This window comes from Trachinotus anak, unplaced genomic scaffold, assembly GCF_046630095.1.
Source record: "Trachinotus anak isolate AG129_WGS33_773 ecotype Australia unplaced genomic scaffold, CSIRO_AGI_Tana_v1 ptg000002l, whole genome shotgun sequence".
Taxonomy (NCBI): Eukaryota; Metazoa; Chordata; class Actinopteri; order Carangiformes; family Carangidae; genus Trachinotus; species Trachinotus anak.
Genome location: NW_027273853.1, coordinates 25,802,198 through 25,827,870, shown reverse-complemented (window position 1 = coordinate 25,827,870; position 25,673 = coordinate 25,802,198). Strand labels below are relative to the sequence as shown.

Genomic DNA, 25,673 nt, shown 5'->3' with positions numbered 1-25,673 from the left:
AGAGTATTTTTACATAGTTTAAAACCTGTCTGTAGAGAAACCTAATAATAATATCGTATAATGATATAACTAACTGTCATTTAAAATTTTTGTATACCATTTGTTAGTCCATATTTATTAGTAATTAGGCATAAAATGACCCAATGGTACCAACCTAAAGAGTGCCATATGCCACAACATACCCATTGACCTGTATGTACTATTATTCTTTTACAAGCAGCAGCTGTCTCAGTGTATGCTGACCTCACATCTGCAATGTGTCATTTCATCAGAAATAAAGGTGACGAGCTGGAAACTGGCCAGCTGATGTAACTCTGTCTGAGTGGCCATGATGAGAAAGGGACATGCGGTTGAGCGCTGATACTCTGCTGGTGTGTGTGTGTGTGTGTGTGTGTGTGTGTGTGTGTGTGTGTGTGTGTGTGTGACAAACTTCAATGAAAGACAAAAGAGAACGCTAAGATTTTTTTTTTTCTGATTATTGTCCTTTGGTACAATAATTCTACATTACAAAAATTCCATTATGCTCTCATAATAGACCATTGGACTTCGTGTTAGTTTTCAGGAATGATGCGAGTCATTTGGACACTCTGGATATTTAACTCTGAAATGTTGATAATGGGAATAACACTTTGACAACTTGGATGATGGGAAATCATGGGGTGAATCTATTATAGCATCTGAATTCTGGATGAAACTGTAGCTTGATAATCACAAAATAATCAAAGGCAGTTCAGCCTGTTAGTATTTTACAATACAATACTTTAAGTATCAGAATTAGAATTAGAATTTAGTAAGAATGATGAATTTAGTGATAGATTGTATTGTATTATTATTGTGTATCCAAATATTTTAGAATAATAAATTTTCATCATGTCTTCACTCTGACTTCATGATGGTCTACCATAAAAATAATAATAGTCCATGACAGGCTTTCATATTTGCCCTTCAGAAGGTCTTCAGCTGTTGTTTCCTTAGCTTTTTTCCTTTTAGAGGAAAGCTGTGTTTCACTTTATTCCAACAGATGTTTCAGAGCTGTCTTACACAGTTCTCTAAAACAGGAGCTCTTAAACCTTTATGGTCCGTGTTCTAAATAAGATTTGTATTCTCCTGTCCTGGAGCTTCAAGCAAACATATTTGTACTCTTGGCTCATTTGGAGATGCCCTAGATCTCTGTAGTGAATTTCTATGACAGAAATCTGTGTGCATGCCACCATTCATAATATTTATGGAAAACTGTTAATGTGATGCATGCAGAGGTTATGTTGCCAGTCTCTTATGCAGTGTGAAACAGGATGTATGTGTAAATCTAACAGTGACCATAGTATACCATTACATTGGTCACAGGCTGTGTATGTGTGTTCAGTGATGGGAGAAAATAGGGGTTGTTTATATGCCTCCCCTCCTCTCACCAAAACACAATGAGGCTATTCTACTGTATCACCCACTAGTAAATCATCTAAGCATACACTGTTTTATGGAGCTTAGGATATATGGCTTAAAGCAGCAATATAAAACTCTCAGAGCATTTTTGATGGCAATGATTAGCACTGGTGGCAACCAAGCTGTCTGCTATTTCTTGACAAGCCTCCTATAGGGAGTTTGACACCATTACAACAGGTTACAACACACTTTAACCCAGAGGTGGAGCTCGTTATTTCACAGAAACACTTTAAGCCTCTGCGTTGCAGAAGCAGAGTGACTTTTTACGTTATAAGCCACTTTACTTTCTGAGTGGGAGTTGCATTTGCTATGTGTTGATTAAAACTGGCTGCTGCAGCTGTGTCCTTGTGTCAGCGTCACTGTGGACTGCAGATACCATTTGTTGGGTAACTATGTCTCTCCGGCCCCCAGACGTCTCTATTAGATACTGTTTGTGCATGCACAGCTTTATTATTCTGATTTAATACAACAATGCCCCCAATATCCCATTCTGCTTCCTCTCCTTTCACTTTTTATTTATACCACTTCGCCCTGCATACCTCCCTCCCTTCTCTCTTTAGCTCTCTGTACCGACTCACACCCGAGCAGGACCTGCAACACAATAGATATTAAATCAGATTTATTGTCAGCAATAGAATAGTGTCTGACCCATGGAAATGTTGCCAAACTAACCCCCTCGAGCCATTACCTCCCCCCTCCCTGTCTCCTACGCTTGCCCTCACTCCATCTCCGCTCTGACATGCCGGTGGTGACAAAACACCCCTCCACTACAACTGATAGCCCTTCAATTTGCTCCCTGGAATTGCTCACATTGAGTTTTCGGAATGACACCAGAGCGGTATGGAATTAGGGTCAGTGAGTGAGCTGCTTAACAGCAGAGCATTGGAATAACTACAGGAAGGGCTGAAGGCTCATAGAGGCAAAGGCTCAGCATGACTATTTGCCAACCTTCACTGTAATTAGGATGTGAATTTTGAGAGGATGTTTAAGGGAATTGCTTGACTAAAATAGGCATTGCAGGTGATGACTAGAGGGTGTGAGAAGAAATGATATAACCTGAGAAATGATAAGGTGCTGGAAAATAAGAGGTTTAGTTCTTGAGCTATTCTAAAATAGATATCAATCAATGAAAAAAACTTTATAGAAAAGTGTCTCTGTTTCAGTTTAATAGAGTTCTGACCAAATAACATTGTTTTTGTAGTTGATAGGTTATTGACGTTGGAACTATAGGGAAGACAACCTGACAACTGACAGAGGAAAGGACTTTACAATATATACACAAACTACATGGCTAACAAGACACAGGTGACATAAAAAAACTTGGCGTGAAAAAAACACAAAGGCAGCAAGTAGAGCAACAATGGGCACATGAAGTAAGTTATTATCAAAATAAAACAGGAAATAACCACACCCATCTATATGGGACATGACATAACCATGACCAAAACTGGTTGATAGACATTCGCTATGAAAAGTATGCCTGTAATCGCGAGCTGCCTGTCAGCAGCTGACTACTTTTCTCACATGTGAACACTCTCATCCAGATATATGTTACACACATTGTGATGCTATTGGGTATCACATTTTCAGTATTGACTCTTGTGTGAGGTGGCCCACTCTGCTTCCTCCTGAGGACAGGCTCCAGTGGGAGTTCTTGTCCCTCTGTGGCACATTTCAAACTGCAGAAAATCCACACTGGTTCTTCACTGTTTTCCTTCCCTTTTCTTCTCTGGTTGTTATTCATGTCATGGCCAAAACCAAGAACGTTCTACCTGTCAGCTGCATTGACTCCATTTGTAGGTATGATGGCGGACAGATGAGTCCGCCATGATTGAATGAAGACAAACTCTGATATCTCTACATAATAGACGTCAGCACCAGCGTACCTGTCGAACAAACTCCTCCTCAGGTTCATCTCCTTAAACAATTCTTGCCTCCTAATGCATGGCAGGAGGAGGGTAACAACTGCAATCTGTCTGTCTGTCTGTGGAAATGGCTGAAGATTAGGGGCATTATGGTAGAGGAACTTTCCTTAGAGTTTAACAAGCTTCACTCCAGGTTTATATCATGATTGATTCTGTGCTCAAAGCTTTTTTTATCAATCCATTAGAGCACAGGCTGCAGCATGGCAGCCGTCCAGACATGGGCATTAACATCCCATCTCAGGGCCAGAGACACTGGGAAGGTCAGCGAGGTGGGAGAGTGCTGAGGAAACATTTACTACTCTGTTACAATTATTTTCATACAGCAGAGCTGCAGTATATCCAGCATATTTAATATTTACTACTATGTTAGAGGAGAGGAGACTGCAGTGACATTTACTGCTTTGATCCTTCACTATAGAGTGGAAAAGGGATGTAGAAGCACAGCTATTTAAATTTGAATGTTACAGTTACTGTACAGTTAGTATCCTGTGTTAATACAGGTGCAGTAGGATGAACATAAGATTTACTACTAGAGTGGTGATTGGGGTTGTAATGATTAGTGTTGTAATGATTATCCAGTTCATTACGCAGAGGCAGAAAATCACCTTAAAAGGAAACTCATAATTGCATTCATGGGACTTTTATGGAATTGTATTATGAGTGATTAACTATGAAAAAAAAGACAAATCTCATTCCTACTCAGGCTAATTTATGTCTGCATTTAACCACAAAGTACACATAGAAGATACATGATATGAGATTACCATTCCAACATTACCATCCCCTTTACATAGAGAAGTATTCCCTAGTTTCTGTTCACTCTTTTAACTCTTTAGTCTTGGCTCAGTACAGTGGAGCTGGGCTCGTACTATTGTACTAGCTCAGAGAGATAGAGTAATACAACATAATGTAGGACATGAATATTTAAACAGTTATGCATTCATCATTCTTTGTTACTACTACAACATATTCACGGGCAAATTGGTAGATGAGTGGGCGACACTCATGAAAGCTTCCCTCCTCTCTTGTTGGAGCTCAGTTGGGAGAACTACGCCATTCATTACTGCTCAGTCATATTTACTGGCAGAGCCCTGCCATCAGCAAAAGATTAATTCTAAAAAGCTCCTGAGTTATCATTAAATCAAACACGTATGGATTATTCATTAAAAAGTAGCAAAGGAAGGATATTTAGAAAGTGCCACCTCTGAACCTTTTGGCTGTGAATCCACTTTGTAAACACTCCACAGAGTATGCAGGCTCCACTTCAGGCAATAAAACCCAGGGCATGTTTATTATTTAAACACTTTTTCTTTGACATGGAACAATAATAATAATTCTTAGGATGTTTAATGTCAACAAAGTTAAATAATTACTGTGGTTGTTCCGATATCATAAAAGGAATTTGTTTTGTTGAATACACTTTAGTTACCTTGACTCTCGTGATGTGATTTAAAAATACATTTTATTTCCATTCAATCTGCAGTGGAAACAACCAAATTGTATCAGTGCATTTTTGACAGTGAGACATTAATGCTGATATGAGATTCTTTGTTTAAACAAAGTGTTTTTATGCCTCTATGTCGGCGATAGCCATGGTCAGGGCATTATTTTTTCACAGGGTCGAGCCGTCTGTCCGTCCCATTCATGGGAACACAATATCTCAGGAGCACCTTGTAGGAATTTCTTCAAATTTGGAACAATGTTCACTTGAATGCAAGGCTGTTTTTGATCAGATTTTGGTGGTAGAAAGTCACCGTGACTTCGCATCCATCTCACTCTTATGAGCGTGATATCTCAAGAAGAAGGTCGTCAACAGTCAAAGGTCAAAGTCACTTAAACCTCACAAAACATGTTTATGGCCATAACTCAGAAATTCATTTGCTAATTGTGACACAATTTAACACAAATGTCTTATAAGATAAAAATGATGAAGTGATGACTTCATGCAAAAGGTCAAAGGTCGACCTCAGTGTTACATCATAATTTTCTGCACAAACACTTCTGGCTATTATTTAAAAGAAAGGGAGATTGTGACCATATTTCCTTTAACTTGACTGGTTGGTGGAGGCATCCAACCACAAGGTGGTAATTCTAGTTACCTATATAATTATGGGTAACTAGAATTTACACAGACAGAAATTGCTCCCTGTTTTCATTGTGCATCCGTACTGGCAACAGCCAGAGCTGCAGCACAAATTTCCACTTGGACTTAAGGATGAACTGATTAGATTTTGGCGGTCAAAGATGACTGTGACCTCACATAACACATTTTTGGACATAACTCACAAGTGCATACACCAATTATGACAGCTACTCTGATGTAAATATCTCCAAAGATAAAGTAACGTGATGACATTTTATATCCAAATGGTCAAAGGTCAACTTCACTGTGACATCAAAATGTTCTGTAAAAAAACACTTCTGACCATTATTCCATGCTGAAACTCAGGAAGGGGAAATTGTGAACATATTTCCTACAACTTGGCTGGTTGGCGGAGGCATACAACCTTGAGGCAGTAATTTGAGTTTCATATGAAATAATATCCAAAATAAGGCCTCGGGGCTGATTGCATAATCTAATCAGCATGTGTAGCTGTTTATGGTATTATACCTAGTTGGTCTTGAGTTCTTCTGAACTCGGTAACATAAAAGAATATTGTCGCCTTGCTGTGTGGCAAGTATATTTAAAAAAAACAAACAGTCATAACACACAAGAGAAGGGACTGACAAGCAATTAGTGCAGGTCAATGACACCAGCATCAAAACCCTACACAATACCACTCTGGTTCATACCAGAAGTCTGTAGGACGAATGTTGTCTGAGTCTCATGAGTCTTTGCATCTGTATCGTATACTGAACATTCATATGTGTGTTTGAATGTACTATCTGTGCACCTTTTTTAATTATTGAAAAAACATGACACTCATCAATCAATCATGATACATTTTCATGGCCATTAACCTCCGTATTAATGATAAATAACAGGAATAAGTTAATCTATGCAAGTTGATCAGTGGGGATTTGTTTGTAACGGTTAAAATTTCATATCTGATTCACAAGTAAAGAACAATTTTACCAGAATATCATTACAAATGTTAATTAGCTTGATAAATGTTTAATCAACCAAACTCACGTTTTACTCGTAAATGATACATGATTTGTTTGTACATTGCTAAACCTCTGTTAAACAGTTGCCTGCATTCTGCAGCCCCTTATCTAAAGTGGAAAATGTTCATTGTACAAAATGATTTCATGAAATTAGAAACATGAAATGTGAAATGAAAGACATAATGGAACTGGAGGCTGAATTACACAATAAAGCCTAAATAAAAAACTGCAGTGACAGGATGGGAAGGGTCGTCCATTGCGTCATAATGGTGGCTACTGTAATGTTGTCAGTTGCTTCATGTCTTGGTAATGTTATATTTATCTACAAACCCACTAGGGCAAATTCTTAAAGGCACATTCCACCATTAAATATCATCAGTTAGTGGTGTTTAGTTCACCTCAGGAGGTATTAAGTGATGAGTTGTTTCCGTTTATTTCACACATACAGATTTACTTGTCATGAAGAGCACTGTATAACTTGTGAAAACAGATGCATAATGTCTTCTGTACCTCTGGAGGGAGCTTTCTGAAATCTGACAAAATAATCCTCATTAGCAATACCTCATTTTAGGTTTGGAGTTCAAAAATTGTGTGTGTGTGCGTGACTGGGAATTACAAGTTGTAGGCTGAGATGAAAGTTTTTTTTCTCACTTGACTGCTTGTTAGTACTTTTAAACAATATGATGTCAATGTAACATAAAAATCAGGAAATCTGCATCTTTTTAAAATGTGTCTCTTGAGTTGAGTCTTTTGAGAAGTGTACCACTAAATCATGTACAGGTTTATTACTTTATAAAGTAAAAAGGGCTGAGGACTGTTACAGTCAGCAAAATTATTTTCATCTTGAGAAAAATAGTTGTTATATGTGCGTTCCTGCAGAAATGGTAGGTGAGAATTTAAAGATACTGTGCTAGAAATACTAATACAGGAGCCAAAGGTTAGAAATTGTCTTTCTGCCCTAAATTAAATCAATCTTTGTGTCTTCCCTTGTCTTGCTGTACAGCTGGAAGAAGCAAACATCAATTATTCAAATTCTACACGTGTACCCAGTTAACCTCAAGCTAAGTTTTTGTGCATGTTGAGAAAATTGCTCACGCTAGGGTTGTGTCCACTACAGAAAATACAGGTCTTGTGGCTGCATTACATTCTGGTTTATTGAGTGGGTAAATGTTAGGTAATGGTGTAACTGTGATGCACAGTCAATCGTGGGCTTCTTAGCTCCTTCAAAACCAAGTCAGTTGTCATTGATCTTGTAACCGTAATATAGTCAAAGGGGCCAAATTACTGAAGTGTTTGTAGATGAAGGGCAGAGGGAGTGCGAGAGAGATAAAAACACCTTTGGTTGTCACTAACGGCAGGGTGGCTGCAGGGTTATGACAATACCTGTCAGCCTTGTGTGATCAAAACCAATTGTGAATGGTGACTTATCTCCCTCTCTGTATTCCTCCTCCTCTCCTCTTCCTCTTAATTTTCTCTCCCTCTAGTTAGAGGAGGAGCAAAAAGACAAAGGAGGAGAGGGAGTTGTACTGAGGGACAGGGTTGTGATGGAAAGCTGTGCTGTGGGTCTATAATGATGCAGCTCTCCTATCTAAGTCAGATATAGATGACCCTCAGTCTCAATTCACTTCGTCAAAGCTCAAACTGCACACACATTTACTCACCACAGCTAGTGACACACGAGTGTGTGGTAAAAGAGGTACTGTAAAAAATGCCCTTATTAAATAACAGTGCAATGAGCAGTTCAGTCCATCCATAAACAAATATTTTTCCTTGTTTAACTTTTACATCTACTGTTAATAATTTTACAGGAAAAAATAAAATCAGATATGTTAGCTTAAAGACTTGAAAATGATAAGAAATAAAATGGAATATGGAGTCTTTGTGTAAAAATGATTCCTTGCTATAATGTCTCCTGAGGCAAATATATGTTTCCTCAATTGAGTGAAACTGGAATCAATCAGCAGCAGTGGCAAACAGAGCAGCATGAGACCCTGCATGGCATATTTATCCATATTGTTTTATGTCTTCCAAGGGCAATGGAGCCAGACAGCATTGCCTGCTTGAAAATAATCTTTCCACTTTTGCATTGGAACTGAGTGTGAGCCCACAGCTGGGAAGCAGCCTGGAATATGATTCCCAATTTATAGTGTATTTTGGTCAGGATCAAATGGGATTGGATGTAGGGCTGAATTTGAAAATGTACTTTTCTATACCTCCTTAAATCAGCTTAGGTGCTCCCCTCTGATGATCGATCAAAAGAATCAAATTCCTCCTGTCTGTCTGGGAAATATTTTTAAATTGACTTTGTGAAAGCACAATGTCTATTCTTGTAGACTTAAGAGACGTGAAATCTTTGAATATGTTTTTAAAAGGAAAAACATTATTCGGCAAATTCTGTTTTATAGGTGCAGCTTGTGTTTGTGCTACAGTATGTTTTTCTCCCAAGGCTGAAAATAGAAGTGTACATAAATCCCTCCTGGATATGTCTGCACTCAAACTTGAATTCTCTGCCTTTTCCATATCTGTTCTGTGAAGCATGACGTGTTGCACTGCTTCTTGAGAGTTTTCCTGTTTGCTGTTGATAATTATGCCAGATTGTTTCTCTGCCCTTTTGTTCATAAGGCAGGAGACAAAAGAAAAATTCTCCCTGATACAATACTTTATAATGTCTTAAGTGTTCAATGCAATCAGGTTTGCCAGGAAAATGGAAATGAGATGAAATCCCTTTGGTGCAGAGAGAAAAAAATGTTTTGTGTATACTAATATAGTATTTTTGTCTTTTTTAAGCATACTTTTCTCAGGAAATCTGTATTATATATTTTTACAAGGAGTTAGAAAGAATTTATTTGCAGAGAATATAGAAGCATTTTGGGCAAGTATTTAATGATTTTGCATCCTGTAAGAGGTGTAAACCAGACGAGTAGAGTTAATCCTTTTACTTAAAGGTGCTGTATGTACGTTTTCTCTGCTGGCAAATGTGGTTTCTTACCAGGAGCAAGTGGTGGTGGTGGTTGCTTGACAAGAGTTTCAGTGCTACTTCTTCAGGGCAGACTGGAAGCTACAGTGATGCGCTGTCAGAAGGTGATGAGAGGGGCTGGCCGGTCCGGGGCTAGCTGGTTACCATGCAAACCAGTAGAAGATCAGAGGAGAGGAGAGGATAGACAGATGTGATGATATAATGGGAAGTATTAATTAGACTAATGTCCTTTGTAGTGCTTGGTTATTTTATTAATGGCTTACTCTTGGCTGAATCAATGCTGGTGATATTTTAATGCCCCCCCTGGATGATCACTGTGTTAAATATGTGGTGATGGAAAGAGAAAAACACCAGTGCATGCCTTTTATAATGACATGCATATAGTCCACAGGTTGATGGTGTGCTGATTGTCTCAGCCTGTTCCAGTGGAACATAATCAAAACAGGTTTTAATTGAGCTGTTGATTAACCTTTCTGCGCTGCTGACAATCAGCATGATTAGTACACTGTCTAACTGAATCACACATACACATGTTACATAAGAAAGAGGGAAAGCACATTGGAGTTAAGAGATGGAGGGAAGATGAACAATTACAGCAAAATAAGCAGTTAAACAGGAGGAATCAGAGAGGTGTAAAAAGAGTTGGAAGAAGGGGAGAAAGGTAGGGCAAACTGCCTGGTAGTGGGAAGTTATAGAAATGAAAGTAGTGGCTCAAAAAGAAGGAGGAGAACAGAAGAAGGGAAGGTTTTGGAGCAGGTCAATTCAAGGTGGAGGACTGCTTGAAGAGAGTATCAGCTGCAGCCTGTTAACTTTTTGATGAATGGAGGTCAGCCAGAGAGGAGAAAGGAAAGCTGATAACCACAGATAAACTGTGAGGAGAAACAAACACAGACCTCAATCCTTTACTTCTAATGACCACCCAGACCCAATACATGTGTGCTGCCCAACAATAGTTTTAGACAAGGACTACGTGATGGCAGGGACATGGTGAATTTCCTTTCATAGATTTTCCTACACTTTATCTCCTCTCATTCACCCCAGGGCATCACCGCCTGACACCAGCTTTCTATAGCTTGTGTTAAGGGGCAAGCTCCTGATTTGAGACATTTATCCTTGAATTGTTTTGCAATTTGCAGTTCTCAAGAGCAAAGTGTGATAACGCCAGCTTTCATCAGCTGTAAGATAGCACCTGAAAAGGTGTAACTTCCCTGTCAATGTGGCACCATTTTAGCTTTGTGCATTGCATTGGGTTTCCATCTGTCACTGCCATAGCCAAGGACTTAATTGGCAAAACTTTGCTGTAGCTGTTGTTTAGACACAAAAAACTCAAACAAAGACAGGAGAAAGTCACTAGTATGTTTATCTCCTTTTCAAGTTTACTTACTGAGGCTATTTGACAAAACAACCCTTTCAAGGTGAATGAACATGCCATCTAGATGAAGCTGAAAGTGCTCAGATTGACATGCCAAATCCCAACAGGGACGGAATAAAGTGCATTCAAATGAATTCTGCTGGATAGCAGCTGGTGCCTGCAGCTGACGCTCTTTTTGTTTTTCAGTCCCTCACTTCACACCTCTCTACCCATTCCTGTGCGGTGAAGTGAGAGGTGTGTGAGGTAGACGTATTGACAAGCTTGCCAACTAGAAAAGGGATTTGAGCAGAGTGACGGTGAGGAAATGATACAGTCAGGGTTACCCCAGCTCACTTATGGATTTGCAATGGGACTTGCTTGCTTGAATAAAATGTAACACTAAACGTTTCAGAATCGAGTCAGTTTTTTAATTATATGTTAGCCAGTGCCAGGAAACTCTTGAGATGATTTGAGTTTAGAGTAACCAGGCCAATTCACTGTTGTTCATTGCTCTTCATAGACCAGGGGTTTTTGATGTGCCAGGGAAGTGTGCTTACTGCTAGCTCAGCTCGGCTGGGAGTCAGGGATCTATGAATAGAAATGGTTTGGTAAATACATGCTTGGTTTCATGCTCCAGCATTTTTCTGCAAACCCATCTTGATGTGAAACATTTTTGTTTTACCCAGCACAGGTTGTGTAAACTAAACAGAAAAGTTTAGTTTTGCTTAGATCCAGGATCTACTGATTGTAATTTACAGGTTTGGTTTTTTTCTCAGTTGATAATTCTAGACTTTTGTTGATTTCTAATAACCAAAAACTTGAATGAAGACAAATAACAATGGCTGTGAGCCATTAATCTACAGTAATCCATTGTATTCATGACGTTGTAGATAGGGTACGGATGGGTACTAAAGTCAGATGTACCCATTCAGTTAAAATCAAAACACATGCTGTGACACAACAGCATATCTTAAGCTATATTTTGCAGTGGGATGCTGGGTAGAAGTTACTTCACATAATCTTGCCTGAATTTTGTTACTGACTACTGGTTGAACAGCAGCAGTGTCTGTTTAGACTCAGCTGATTTATGATGGAACACCCTCCTGAACATGCATTTGTTGCTCATGTGAACAATGACCTGTTGCTTTGTGCCTGTAGACTAGATACACATAATTGAATGCCTATAGAGGTGTTTACTTACCAATTTAATAGTAACACCTAAAACTGTATGTACACACAATTACTGATCCTGCATAGATGTCATGTCTTATGGTCTATTACAAAATTAAATTAAAACTAAAGACAACTTTCTTTCAAATCTGTGCTTAACTCTGAGTGTTTAGGGAGGTTGAAAAGAAACATTTGGTAAATATTTGAGCATAATTTTTCCAGACATGCAACTACTCTCACGATGATCATTGTTTAACAATAGCTAAGTGATAAATGCAGTTATTATGCAGAATGCAGAACAGTATGTGCATTAGTCCACAAGAATATCCAGTCTTTCCGCTGTATATCTGCCTCTCCTTGACTTCTCTGTGGTTATTGCATTGTTTTATTTTTTTGGCTCTGTCTTCGCTGTGCTCTTCTACTTTTTCCCTTTATTACTTCCTTGATATCGCATTCACGCAGTGACAACAACCACCCAGCAGCATCCAAGGTGTTTTTTTTCTTCTCGCTCGGCTGCTCCGCCTCTATGGTGGGGCTGTGTGTTTACTGCTTCAGTGTTGTTTTACAGGCCCAGCAGGTGTGGCCAGGGTTCAGCAGCCCGGGCCGGGAACCAGATGGTTTCATGACTCAGGTGCTACATGCCTGGCTAACTTGCCAGCTGCAGGTGTCTGAGACTCAACCTGATTGATTCCCTCTCTCTCAACCCTGGCTGTCCTCCTCTGGCATCATCTTGGGCTGTAGTGTGTAGCCAGGCCTGGATGGGTCAGCCAGACCATAGTGAGGTGTGTGCGCTGACATTTACCTTGATGGAGACAGAGGCAATGTAAGATTGAGAGGGAAAGGGAAATGTAGAATGGAGAGGGAGAGACTGTGGCTGGATGAAATGTCAGGCTACTGGCAGGCTGACTGGCTAGATTGTTGGCAGACTACCCAGCATGCATGCAGACACACAGAAACAGAAATCCATGCATACTGCCTGGCTTGGTGGAAAATTGGTTAATTCAGGGCTTGAAATTCATTTTTTTCCAGTTCGGCTGAAACTTGTCTTTGACTGCTGCTTCATCTAAGTAATGTTACCATTATCTGTCTTAGGATCCTGAGGACTGGAGTTGTTAACATTCACCTCACTGGCACTGCCATTTGTGCTCTTCTTTTCAGGTTCTGGTGTTATTTTCTGACTAGCTTCAACAGTTGATGTACCTTTACGTTTTCAGTCCACGTTTGCATGCCTTCAGGTTCTTATCATTGAAACCTGACTGCATATGCTAGTGAGAGGTGCTGCAACAGTAAAGTGGGCTTGTAGAGACACGGAGCGAGAGCATGCCAAGTTTGTTGACCAGGGCAGAAATCCGTCCATCTGATGCAGTGCTTCAGACCAGCCGTCCTTCATGCTGCACCAATCCAAATGTTGTCTGAATATTATTAAACCTTGCTGTAAGTGTATTAGATTTGCAAGAGTCGATGAAATTATGTGCAATACTTCCGATCCCATACTTCAAGCCGTGGTTAAATCCATACATGCAGATATGTGTACTCTGACACACACACTTGTTGTATCTGTACACACTCAACAAACTCATGAGTGTGGAGGAAGGAACAGTACAAGAAGGTTAATCTACATTTGCTGAAGCGACTAAGTAGGTCTGAAGTTCACAGTGATTCTTATTCAGTTCCACAGAAAACACACCGTTAAAAATTACACACCTTAAACTAACTGTAGATCACAATTTCCTTTTTTAAATAACATTTAATTGGTAATTTAAAAATTAAGATGGATGCAGGGTGAACAGACTATAGTCAATACTTAAATAAGGCATCTACAGTATTTATGTACAGCTCTTCTCTTTTTTTTTCCTTTGCCTTTCTCAATCCACTTTTTTTCCTATCAGTATCTGATCGAGTTAATTCACAAAGACACATATTGCATGTCTACATATGTACTCACACATCTCCTCTAATAGCTATCAGAGCCTCTCTCTCAGCCTCCTTCCCCCTTACCCTCTTCAGAAAATATCAGGCATAGCGGCCCTCTCCATCTCTATCTATCAGATGTACTGTGGATTCTTGAGGCGGTATTGATTTCCACCAGAGGTGACATTTACTGTGTGCTCTGCCAAGTCATTGCCTTAATCACCTGACTGGTCCTTCACACTTGAACTGAATCTGATGTCAAACTCTCAAGTGATGAGCTGACCCGTTGTTGCTCCTCCCTTGTGACTATGAGTTTACCGCCATCATAGCTACAGCAGCAACAACAGCGACCAGAAGCCCCTCAGATATGTAGTTTTAGTCATCCGGCTCTTTGATTTTAATCAATACTGCTGTCTATGCATTCTTGTACCGCCAGCTGTGACACTTTTACTCTACATTGCAAAATACTGACCTTGTGATGATGATAGTGTACATTTTACTCCACATACTTGAGTAAACAAAGATATTTTAATTTCTTGGCATGTTTTCTGCACTTTTCATCTTGCAGGGAATCGACCTTATAGTGGGAAAGCATGGTCTAATGCTGGAGGTAAAGTGTATGGATCTTTTCTCCTGATTGAGCATTTCTTTGTTACACTTAGAGAGCTAACATAAACCTAAAGACCTGCACCCCAAGTGCTTGTCGGTAGATAGCTGTATTTATTTCTCCCTCATGAAAACTGATCTATATGAAACCAATCCAGCCCACCTTTTTTTTTTCCTCCTTCAGGGCTCACTCCATTTCTCTGTCCTTCTTCTATCTCCTCTTATATTTGAACAAGATCCAAATTAAAGCAGGTGCCAAAAATCGCAGGAGCTGCAATTTTTTTTGATCAAGGTAAAATGTGTCACAACATTGCTGTGCCTTGCTAATCACATTATCCAGACATAAAGGAACATGCTTGTTTGGTACAAGCCCCAACAAAAATCACCACATTTAAATTTTTTTTCAGTGAAAATGAACTGCAAAAACAATTATTCCAGCTGAAATCATGACTCATATCGAAATATCAGCCAAAAAAAATCGCAACATTATTTTGTTTTTTTTGCATATCATGCAGCCCAAATTTAAATAGAATAATGTTGTATTGTAATCTACATCAGTGATGCCCAGCCAGTTGCCAGTGGGTATGTGGAGGAGTGTGTTTATGTTTAACGGACACCCATCTGAATCCAGATTTAAATGCCATGGTACTTATCTTCTGGCTCTTCTGTTTGCAGTTTGCCCCACTCACTTTGTCCACATATCCCACTAAACGCTTACAGATTTATTTATCTCTTTGGCTCTGTGTCGATCATCTCATTAAGCTGGTGCACAATACACAATTTTCTGCAGGTCCAGCGTTGCTTGAGCATGATAATTGCTCCTGCTGCAGAGATATTGTTTTCATGCACCCAAGGCTCTTTGTTTCCCCTAGACTGGACCATACTAATCCCTCTATGTAGCGCTCTGCTCTGGCAGAGTCATACTGAGCCAATCACTGCAGAACAATGACGGCCTCACAGAGACATCAAACACGGGAGATAGTGAAGCCGAAACACACAGAAATCAATTAATGTCTTTCATTGGACCCCTCTGGAGAAAACATGTTGTGAAGTTCAGAAAGAGGTGATTTACATCCTACACGAATCACATCACACTGTTCCTATTTTCTTTCTTTGTGCAACATTTGACTAATATGAATCCAGACAGGAGAAGGAACAAGGAGTCAGTAGGTTTTTTTGGTGGGTTTCACTAGCCATTCATAAATCCATTAGTTTGTGTGTAATGTCCTTCTGTAGTAATCTGGAGCTAGTTTTAAACCAGCGTTTTACTAAACTGGGTGGGAGCACAGTGTAGTAAAACACATTTACATTTGTAAAATGTAATTTAAAAAGGTCCCAGTTTATATCCATATTAAACAGCCCTATGATCGAGTGTCATGTCAGATGTATCCACTCTCCTGTATTTCACTAATTATTTTACTCTGGTCTTTATAAAGATCTGATATTTTGTTATGACTCTACATAATAATCTCTACGCACACAACAATTTGACTGGTGCATCTCAATTGGAAAATAGTAGTAAACTTTATAACAAGGCTACAGTTAAACTTAAATTGACTATTATCAATATTTTCTTATAATAAGAATGTATCAAATGACAATATGAAAACAATATGAAAATATGGGTCGCTGATGAACCTACAGGGATTTACAGCTATACATATATATATATATATATATATATATATCAGAAAAGTGCCTGGAGATAATATTTTTAATTAATTTTTATATAAAATATAACCTTCATGTGTCAAGTACGTTCTCACATGGTTTCCTAATGGAGAATATTGCCCACAACAACAGTCTCCTTTGCTAACAACATTGTCATTAGCATTGCATTGCCTTAATGCTTTTGCTGTCCTACTGTGAGTCACTGGAGCTGGATTGTTATATTTCCCCCTTAATGGACATTAAAATGTTGGCGAGTCCTGCTGAGTGATGTGTGTGGAGCATGGTGTGTTTGGAGCTATCCACCTGCTTGTGTGCACATGTCCCTGTGTGTGTGTGTGTGTGTGTGTGTGTGTGTGTGTGTGTGTGTGTGTGTGTGTGTGTGTGTGTGTGTGTGTATGCATGATAATGTCTTTTTTTGCATTTGTATCTGTGTCTCATGTACCCTTGTTGAGCTGACGGGGCCTCTGCCCTTTAGTCAACCTGATTGAGTTTATGGACCAACAAGCATTGTATCCCACCTTGTCACAATTCCTAGTGATAGAATTGAATTAACATTTTGACAACAGCAGGAAATGCACTAAATCCCTTGGGTTGCAGGGACATTACATGTAATAACCTCTGTGGCTGAATATCTGCCAAAGCTTGTTCATCATGCAGACAGATCTCCACAGACAGTCTAGACGCTGCTGTGTGAAAGTCTTGTAACTTACATGATATATCATGTAACCAAATGAAATATTATACTTTGCAATTATTTTTTTCCCCCTAACTTCAGAAAATGTTGCAGGTTTCAAAGTTCCAAGTAAACAGAAGTGAACTCATCGTCATTTTATGTGATACTGACATAATGACAATTACCATCTAACAATAGACAAATGACATGACTGCACTGATCTTATGCTCCAGGATGAGAAACACATTGTACTTTGTGTATTTCATGAGTCCTATTTTGATCTTCATCCTCACAGCATCCAATTATTAGCTCCTTGTTAAAGTACTTTTGTTATTTCCAGGGGAATTATTAGAGGAGAGGGTCAAGAGATATAAAGACGAGCAGGTGGGATGTCACTGGTTGACAGATGGCAAAGTTTGGCAGATACATATCACATGTGCCCATGCTGCATCTAATTACAGCACCTACTGTGTAATGATAATGATTTTACAGATTTTTGGAAAAAGGTGTTGCATTTTATTAAATCTTCAAAATGTCAAATTTAAGCATAAGAACATGAGATTTTACACACTCACATTTACTGGAAAAGCGTGAAAAAAATATTTGCATACAACCCATGAGAGATGAAATCGTGCATCTATCTTATCCCACCTTTACCTATTCTATACCTTGTCCAGTGTGGATTCAGTCCATCATATGGAAACCTTTTCACTATCTATTCATGCTCAGTGGGTCTCTTCAGCTGTTTTCTCTCCGCTTCCATACAGTGTGTCACTAATTGTTCCTCAGCACACAATCCAAAGCTCCCTTACATACTATAGGGACTGGTGTGTTCCAGAAAATCATTGTTTTTTGTTGTTGTTGTTTTTGCTAAAACCATCAAGCTCCTGGTTTCAGAGTTGTTGTATCTGTAGTATGTCTGCCAACTTTTGGTTCTTTGAATTTAATAATGATGCCGGATAGCAGCTATGGCCAGTACATAAAGAGTTTGTGGTCACTTATGTCTTGACCCTTTAAGTGAGGCTTCTCAGTATAGGAATCACTTTCCTCAGAAGTCTCTATACCACTGCTCCAGCCAGCATTGGCACTGACAGTCACAAGGCTTGTGTTGAGGCAAAGCGCCATGTCATCGTGACATCATCCAGGATGAAGCCACGTCCTCTTTGCTGTATGCAGTAAAGCACATGATCACATATGATTTTTTGTGAGCCAGTGCCTGTAATTGGAAACCAGCATCTCTCTTGGAATTGTAACTGACAGCTTAGAAAATATTTCTGACCTGAACTCAGTCTGACAGACAATATTGCTTTACATCTGAAGAAAATATAATGTACTGTAAATTATCTGCGTGCAGTCATCCATCAACCTCTAACATCAGATTTAGTAGGAAGGACTATATATCTAAATTGAACTCCCACTTGAATTAATTCTTCAATGAGTTATTTCCCTCTTGAATTCTGAAAGAAGTTTTTTAAATCTGACTCATGGAAACAGAACCACATAAGCTAATAATGTTTTTTTTTAATAATAATGAAATAATTTCCTTTACTTTCATTATTAGAATAAACACAAAGTCAGCTGCGATTATAAATGGGTCACAGCTGGAATAAATACAATGTGAAATGAAAAATAAAAACCCTGTGCTGTCTAAAAGAAACAACATGAGCCATATCTGAATGAATATAAATATATATATATATATATATATATATGAATTAATGCATCACATACTTATATACAGTGTAAATTGTTATTTACAGTACAGTATATTTGGTCTCTCTGAGAATTAATTAGGCACAACACTGGGAATGTCAACCCTTTAAATGGAGGTTGTTTTGCAAAATAGTTGTGCCAGGAAATTGTTTATTATTTTTTTCCCCAGCACAATCTTTAAATTGAATGAATGTGATTTATAGAGAAAATGGGCCAATGAAAAGTTAATAAAGGCAGTCTTGCAGAGAATTGTAAAATTCAGAATATCTTGACCTTCAGAGTTTTATGAGGGAAAAGAGAAACCATTGAACACATTCTTTTTTAATCAAACCTTGAATTAAGTCATAGTTATCTTTTATTTAACATCAGTGTAAGCCTTATCCTCACCAAATCACAGGACGAAGTCATGAGCTGATTAACAAAGTTTCAGTCCAGCCTTTAAATCTGAAACAAATCTGTGATATTTGTTTTTTATTATAAGTACGTTGTACAAAGCGTAAAGGAAGGTGGGACTTCCATGTGAAACTAGGGTACATTAATTAATACTGACATTACCCTATTGATTTATTGTATAAATTTGGCTGCCCAGTTCTGAAGATAACTGTATTAACTGTTGTGCAGGTACTTTTTCAGTACTTATCAAAACCATAAAAACTGCTCATTCTAACCCAGTCGTAGTTTTCTGATAGTTGAGAAACTTTTTGCTAGTAGAGGTCTTTTTTTCCACCACTGCATATTTGTGTATCTGCTTCAGCCTGATGTTGTTAATTTAGGATTAATAAGGATTAGGTCTTTAAAGAGAAACATTATTATTTAGTTAATCTACCCCCTGCCTGTGCCTGTCAGGTTTACCTACACAGAAGCAATATGCTCATGTGTATTATCCTGATCTCTCCTTTGCTTTCTGTGCTGCAGGTTGCCCATGTGGGTGGCCAAGAGGATGGAGGCCATGAGGGCTGTGTGCCTGGATTCCAGGACAAACACTACTGGGTGGTGTACAGTGGACCTTTCCAGAAAGGGCAGCCACTCATACAAGGTCAGTGAAAATGGGCAAAACACACAATCGTAACTGTTTTGAATTTCACTTTTTCTGATTTGCTTTGAAGTTTACTCTGTTGCTTTCTCTCTGCATTTCTGTCATTCCACCACACAAATCAGCATGTGGGTGTACAGACATGTACAAACACAAACTCTCAGTCTGCCTGTCTGGCTTCTGATGATTTGAATAGCATCATATCCAGGTGAGCTGAACAGATCAAAGCCAGGCTCCCTCCAGGTCAAGGTGATGGAGTGTGTGTGTGTATGTGTGTATATGGGCTGTTTTATGCTTCACATTCATTAGAATTCACGTGTTTTTTGTTCTGAACAGAAGATTGAACTGGGTGCTTCTTTGCACCACACTGACAACAATAACAACAAAATAACTTGTGTCTGCAAATGAATAATTCTCCTTGATTGGATGATATTTACAAAAGTCTTTTCTCTTTTTCTTCTCTTGTTCCTCCCCTGAAGACAGCTTTGGGCTGCTCAGTTAACCATGCATGTGTTGTGTGCACATATGTGTGTTTGCCTTGTGACTATTATGCTGCAGCTTTTCAGTCCCAGTACACCGGTTACCTTGCTTCAGTCAACATAGCCTTCTGGAGAAGTCAGCCGCCAACAGCCTCTGAGTTATATTTTCCTTTTTATGCAGAAATGTGTGTTTGATCTCAGCAGCTTTATGATAAATACATTAAAGACTTGAGACAGAGCTGAGAGGGTTCGAAGGGTTCACAGCGCAGGAGTCATTAGTGTGGAGGCTCACTCCTATCTGTGAGCCAGTCAGGAGGCAGGCCTGTCACCCTTTTGTTACCGCTGTGACCAGTCAGATTCCCTGCAGACTCCTGCACTGTGAAACTCAGACCACACAAGTCCAATCTCAACTCTATATTGCTGCCACAACTTATTGGTCCAGTCTCCTCCTCTGGGACCCTCTGGCAATGCCTATTGCCCACTCCACAGAGATCAGCAATAATGTATGCTGGCTAGCAGTCTGCTCCTCTGGGGTAGTGAGTCTCTCTTCAGAGATCAACAGGAAGCAGTCAGCTACCGGTAATTTTACTACAGAGCTTAGGAAGTTTTTATTCATTCATTTGCTTAATAATTCATTCACTTTTGCATTGAGTTGTTGCTGTTTTATTTGTATAAGATGATGCAATACAATGGAAATATGTAAATTCAAATGGGAATAATTTATAGTTTGTTAATGCAGTCTGTCATTTACTGTGGAACTTGTTTTCATTCCAAGTTCATTATTCAACCACTTATTCATTTATTTCATCATCCCACTGTATTGTTCTCCACATTACGAGGCTACATTGGTAGAATGTCATTACCTGCTTGGGTGACACGCACATTTACTTATTTTATGGCAGGAGTGTCTTGCAGTGCGTGTAGATGTGTTCTTACATAGCACAAACCCTTTTTAAGTGCCACTCCACTAACAGACAGCTTTTCCAATTGAAAATATAAACTTCCCTACCTAGATGGCAAAACATGACAAATCCTTCAGTCTTATTTTTCTTCTATTTTGGCTTTATTGTGTTTGATTCGGTCAGCCAGTGAGACATTTTGTCATCTGGAGGTTCAGTGGTGCGTGTAGTAGGAGACAGAACTCAGTTCTGCTTTAGTGCTCTGCTCTGGGACAACAGAGCAGTTCCATTACCTTGAATATACTCTTGTCAGCAGAAACACCTCTAACCATGGGGGATCCCACTGCTCACAAGTTATGGACAAAAGCTTGGCTTGAAAAAAAAATTGACATTTGACAAATGAAACAAATAAGGCATTTCAGCATTCAGCATGAAAGACGTGTGATTTGTGTCTATGGATATGTCAGTGACGGCTCCGTACTCCTTGGATGCATTGATTAGATGCAAATATGTTGGCTTCATAACAGCGATCAAAGTGAAATAACAGTATATATACATAAAATTGTTTTTGTGCATAGGTTGCAGTGTGTGTGTGTGTGTCTGTCTGCGTGTATGTGTGTCTGTGTGTTACTTCAAAGAAAAATGAAAGGGAAAGCCATTTGTTAGCACAAATAATTCAGTGGATTCACCAATATATATGGATTTCTTAGGGAGCATTGAGACTATTTTACCCTCCCGCCATCCATTTTGTTAAATTTGAACAAATTGTCTGCTGAGTGTGAGGGTGATTCATACACAGTGCCAGAGGCTGCAACCAGGCCCAGTGACACATGCAGATTTATGTAAATTCTGTGCCACCTGCTGTAGACCTTCCTGTGTAATTACCAGTGGAGGGGGTGGTCTGTTAGCACGAGATACCTGTTGGCACAGACTTGGGTTCAAGGACATCCATCTTGGCTAATGGCCATGTCTGAGAAACAAACACATGCACATGCAGTGTCCATATATTCACTCTTTCTTTCTCTGTCTTTCCTGCCACCCTGACTGTTCATTTTGCCACTACTGCTGTACAGTTCATCTCTCTGACTTTTGCTTTTGCTACTTATCTTTCACTTTTATCTGTCCTCAGTGCACTACACCTCTTCTCCTCCTCCTACTCAGCTCGTCATAGCTTACATAAAAAATTGATGCACGTTCAAACAGAAGCAAATGGAAAAAGGGGTCGGCCACAAATGTCAGTGGAAAACACGTCTCTCTCTCTTTGTCTCACCTCATGACCTCAGAAAACTAATAATTTCAAACGATATAAATGTAGAGATTGAAGTAGAGACACTTTTATATTTGTAGACAGCATGTGTAAGATACATTTTCCTCAGGAGAAAAGCTGTGCTCCATCTCTATCTCTGCTAGATTACATGATTAGATTGCCTAGTCTCAGTGGTGTCATCATTCAATCAGTGAAACTGGACCTAATACACACTAAACATTAACCGTGTGTCCACTTCAAATACTGAATCTGTCGAATTTCATCTTCTCCCTTTCTCCCAAATATCTGAATGTACCAACAGATAATTTGAAAACTGAAATCTGCATTGCTATATTGAAATGTTACACAGTTAACCTCAGACTGCCTATGACCTACATCTCAATTTGAGAACCACTCTGAACAAAGCAAAAATGAATTTCAACATATAAAAGGCTTAAATAGAAAAGCCTAGAAATTTCTTTTTACCAAGCTGTTGAGTTTATTCAGGTGTAAGACATGTTTGACTTGGTGGTGAGGAACGCTATGTCTACTGAATAATGAGTGCAATGAAAGATGGACTCCAATTTATGACTAGACTGTGCAATTTCTGAGGAAATTGAGGTGCAATTGCTGGCTTCTGGAAAAGTTGATGCTGAACTACGTTGCCGGCTGCTAAGTAGTTGTGTGAGATTGTGTGCTTCACAAAAATGATTTCAAGTCATGTGATAAAACATGCGATTAATCGTGATTAACTATTGAAATTCAGCGATTAATACCAATTAAGAAAAAATGTATTGTTAACAGCCCTGAAAAACCTGAGGGCAGTGGCGTAAACAGGATTATGTTTCAGAGTATGCATAAGAACCACCTGCCCGTTTGTAGGCTACCTCTTCTTTTTCCACTAAGGTTGCCATCCATCCCATATGATACGGGATTGTCACATATTTGAAAATAAAATACTGCGTCCTGTATTTGTCCTGTGTCCCACACTTTGAATCGTGTAATCTCAAGTAAAGCCAACTAGTTACAGTCTACAAGTGGATTAGAGAAGTTTATCAATGAGCAGTAGACTGACAAGCTGTGTGCTCTGAGAAAATACATGTATGATTGTTTTTATACATAAAATTAACCATCCAATGTGGTGCACTGATGGCTCAGCGGATAGAGTGCTGATCTCAAAGGCTTATATTTAACTGCAGTGGTCCGAAAAAAAGAAAAAGTCTGTGATTATACGGGAACATGTCTGACCTTGAGCCTTGGCTAGCTGGTCAGCAGCTTAGCTAGTGTCAGAAATAAATTGCCAAATGTTTCCCGGCTAAAACTGTACCAAAACAATTTCCAGTGCAAACTTTTTGAATGTGTGTAAATCCAGTCTAGTCTCTAATCAGCTGATCTGAAACAGCTGTTTTTGTCCAGGTGCATTCAGAGGTTGCCGTGGTGAAGTTTTTCTACTAAGTGAGACATGGACTCAGCTGAGAAACACCTCTCGAACTCTGCGAGCTTGCTCGTTAAAGACCTTTTATCGACTAAAGCTTGATATTTTCTGGGATAAGAGGCTAAATGGAGTTTCTATGATGAACCAGGTAGGTGCTAAAACAGTGAGCTGAAGAAAAATAACAAGACAACATTTTTGGACCCGAGAATAAAATGTAATGGGATTGTTTTCAAAGCAGTCCCACCAACCGATCCTTTATTTGCTGCGAGTGCTGTGTGCCAATTCAATGTTGAGCCACTGCCATTAGGACACATACTGTAGATTCACAAAAAACAACCAGTTTTCTGAAAGAGCCATGCCTTGAGATTGAAGAAATTTGAAAATGGGGTGTACCTTTATACATTTTATAGTGTATAAAGGTCCAAATACCAAACAGCGTCTGCGCAGGGCCGAGATGCATTAGCAAGAGCACGTGTCGAATGACATGTTACTGAAGAATGAATTCGGTTGTCAGTTCAGTTAATAGTTCTTTCTCTCAGTGGGTTCTGCCATGATGCAGAGAAATACAGCAATGAGATGTATTGATTTTGAGATGGTGTTATAGCTCACCTTAGTTTTGCAAGCTGTTTGTTTCTTGACTCACTGCTGCCCTCTCAGAGGTGGCAGTAAAGTTGATGCAGTTTTCTGTCACCAACCTGGCTGGCCGTCAGAAATAATGATACTTCATAATATCAGTAATGCTGCTACTGTGCAGAAACTGGACTTCCGTATGAACATTCATAGCCAGGAGTATGCCTTCTCCAAGAGGCCTTTATAAAAAGACATTATAATGTATTAATTTATGCAAACCCTGGGTGAAAATGCATTTTTTTCATTTTATAGTGTAGTTGGAAGCTATAGGGCATACCATCCTGACAGCCGATAAAATATGGAGAAGAAATGAGGAGAGCCACCTTATCTGTATCCTGCAGAGCAAGACCAAGGCTCTGTGAGGCATTCTGCAATCCCACCACCAAACATGATTACTCCCAAAAACATGGCAGCCTTTAGCATTTTTCGATAGCACCACTCACATTTCTTAATTAAGCTTTCCTTAAGACTTGTTTTTAAAAAAAAGTATACCTGAAGGAGATGGCCCTCCCCAGCCTTGGCATTGCTGGCAAAGCCCTCCACTGTATGTTCGGGGGCAGTGTGTGGACGTGGAGCTCTCCTGGCTGGCACGAGGCCCGAGGCCTATTAACTGCATTAAGCTCCACAGACGCTGACACCTCGCTGGCACGATTCTTGTCTCCTGCCTGTGTTTCCTCTGACTTGAATTCTGATATAGCCTAGTGGTTTTTGATAAATTGAACAAATGGAACAGCACTCTCATCTGTTTTATTTTTGCTCCTGTCTTACTTGGCTCTGTTTTCTAAGTTTAGGTGATAAAGTTTGCTGTACCTCCTGCTCAAAACACATGATAATGTTCAGGGAATTCGTTTCACTGCCAGCATCTCTCTCTCTCTCTCTCTCTCTCTCTCTCTCTCTCTCTCTCTCTCTCTCTCTCTCTCTCTCTCTCTCTCTCTCTCTCTCTCTCTCTCTCTCTCACTCTCTCTCTCACTCTCACTCTCACTCTCACTCTCACTCACACTCACACTCATACACATACACATACACATACACATACACATACACACACACACACACACACACACACTCACACTCACACTCACACCCTCTCTCTCTAAGTTGTATTTATCTTTCATCAAATACTCCATCATGTGCCATATGAAAGATGAGTTTTGTGATTGATTTGTAGCTGTTTACTTTTTCAGATACACTTCATTCAAATGTGTCTGTTCTCATACAGGAGACTGCTGCAGTACATTGCTTTTCTTCTCTAGTCATCCCACTAAATACATTACTCACTGCATTATGTGGAACACCTAGTACATCCATTCAACCCCTTTGTAATGCCACTGAGTACCTCATTATTTTACCACTGTTACTTTAGGCAAACAGCCATCAGATGTTCTCCAGTAAAAGACGAATAGCAG

General features: G+C 39.3%; 1 protein-coding gene across 1 annotated transcript in view; it reads left to right on the top strand.

Annotated features, from left to right (window-relative positions):
- The window catches only part of cdh13 (cadherin 13, H-cadherin (heart)), a 292,077-nt gene that overhangs the window by 60,703 nt on the left and 205,701 nt on the right, over window positions 1-25,673 (top strand). Inside the window, exon 2 of the mRNA XM_071458186.1 lies at window positions 19,461-19,581. Coding sequence (XP_071314287.1) covers window positions 19,461-19,581 — 121 coding nt within the window. The remainder of the gene's footprint in view (window positions 1-19,460; window positions 19,582-25,673) is intronic.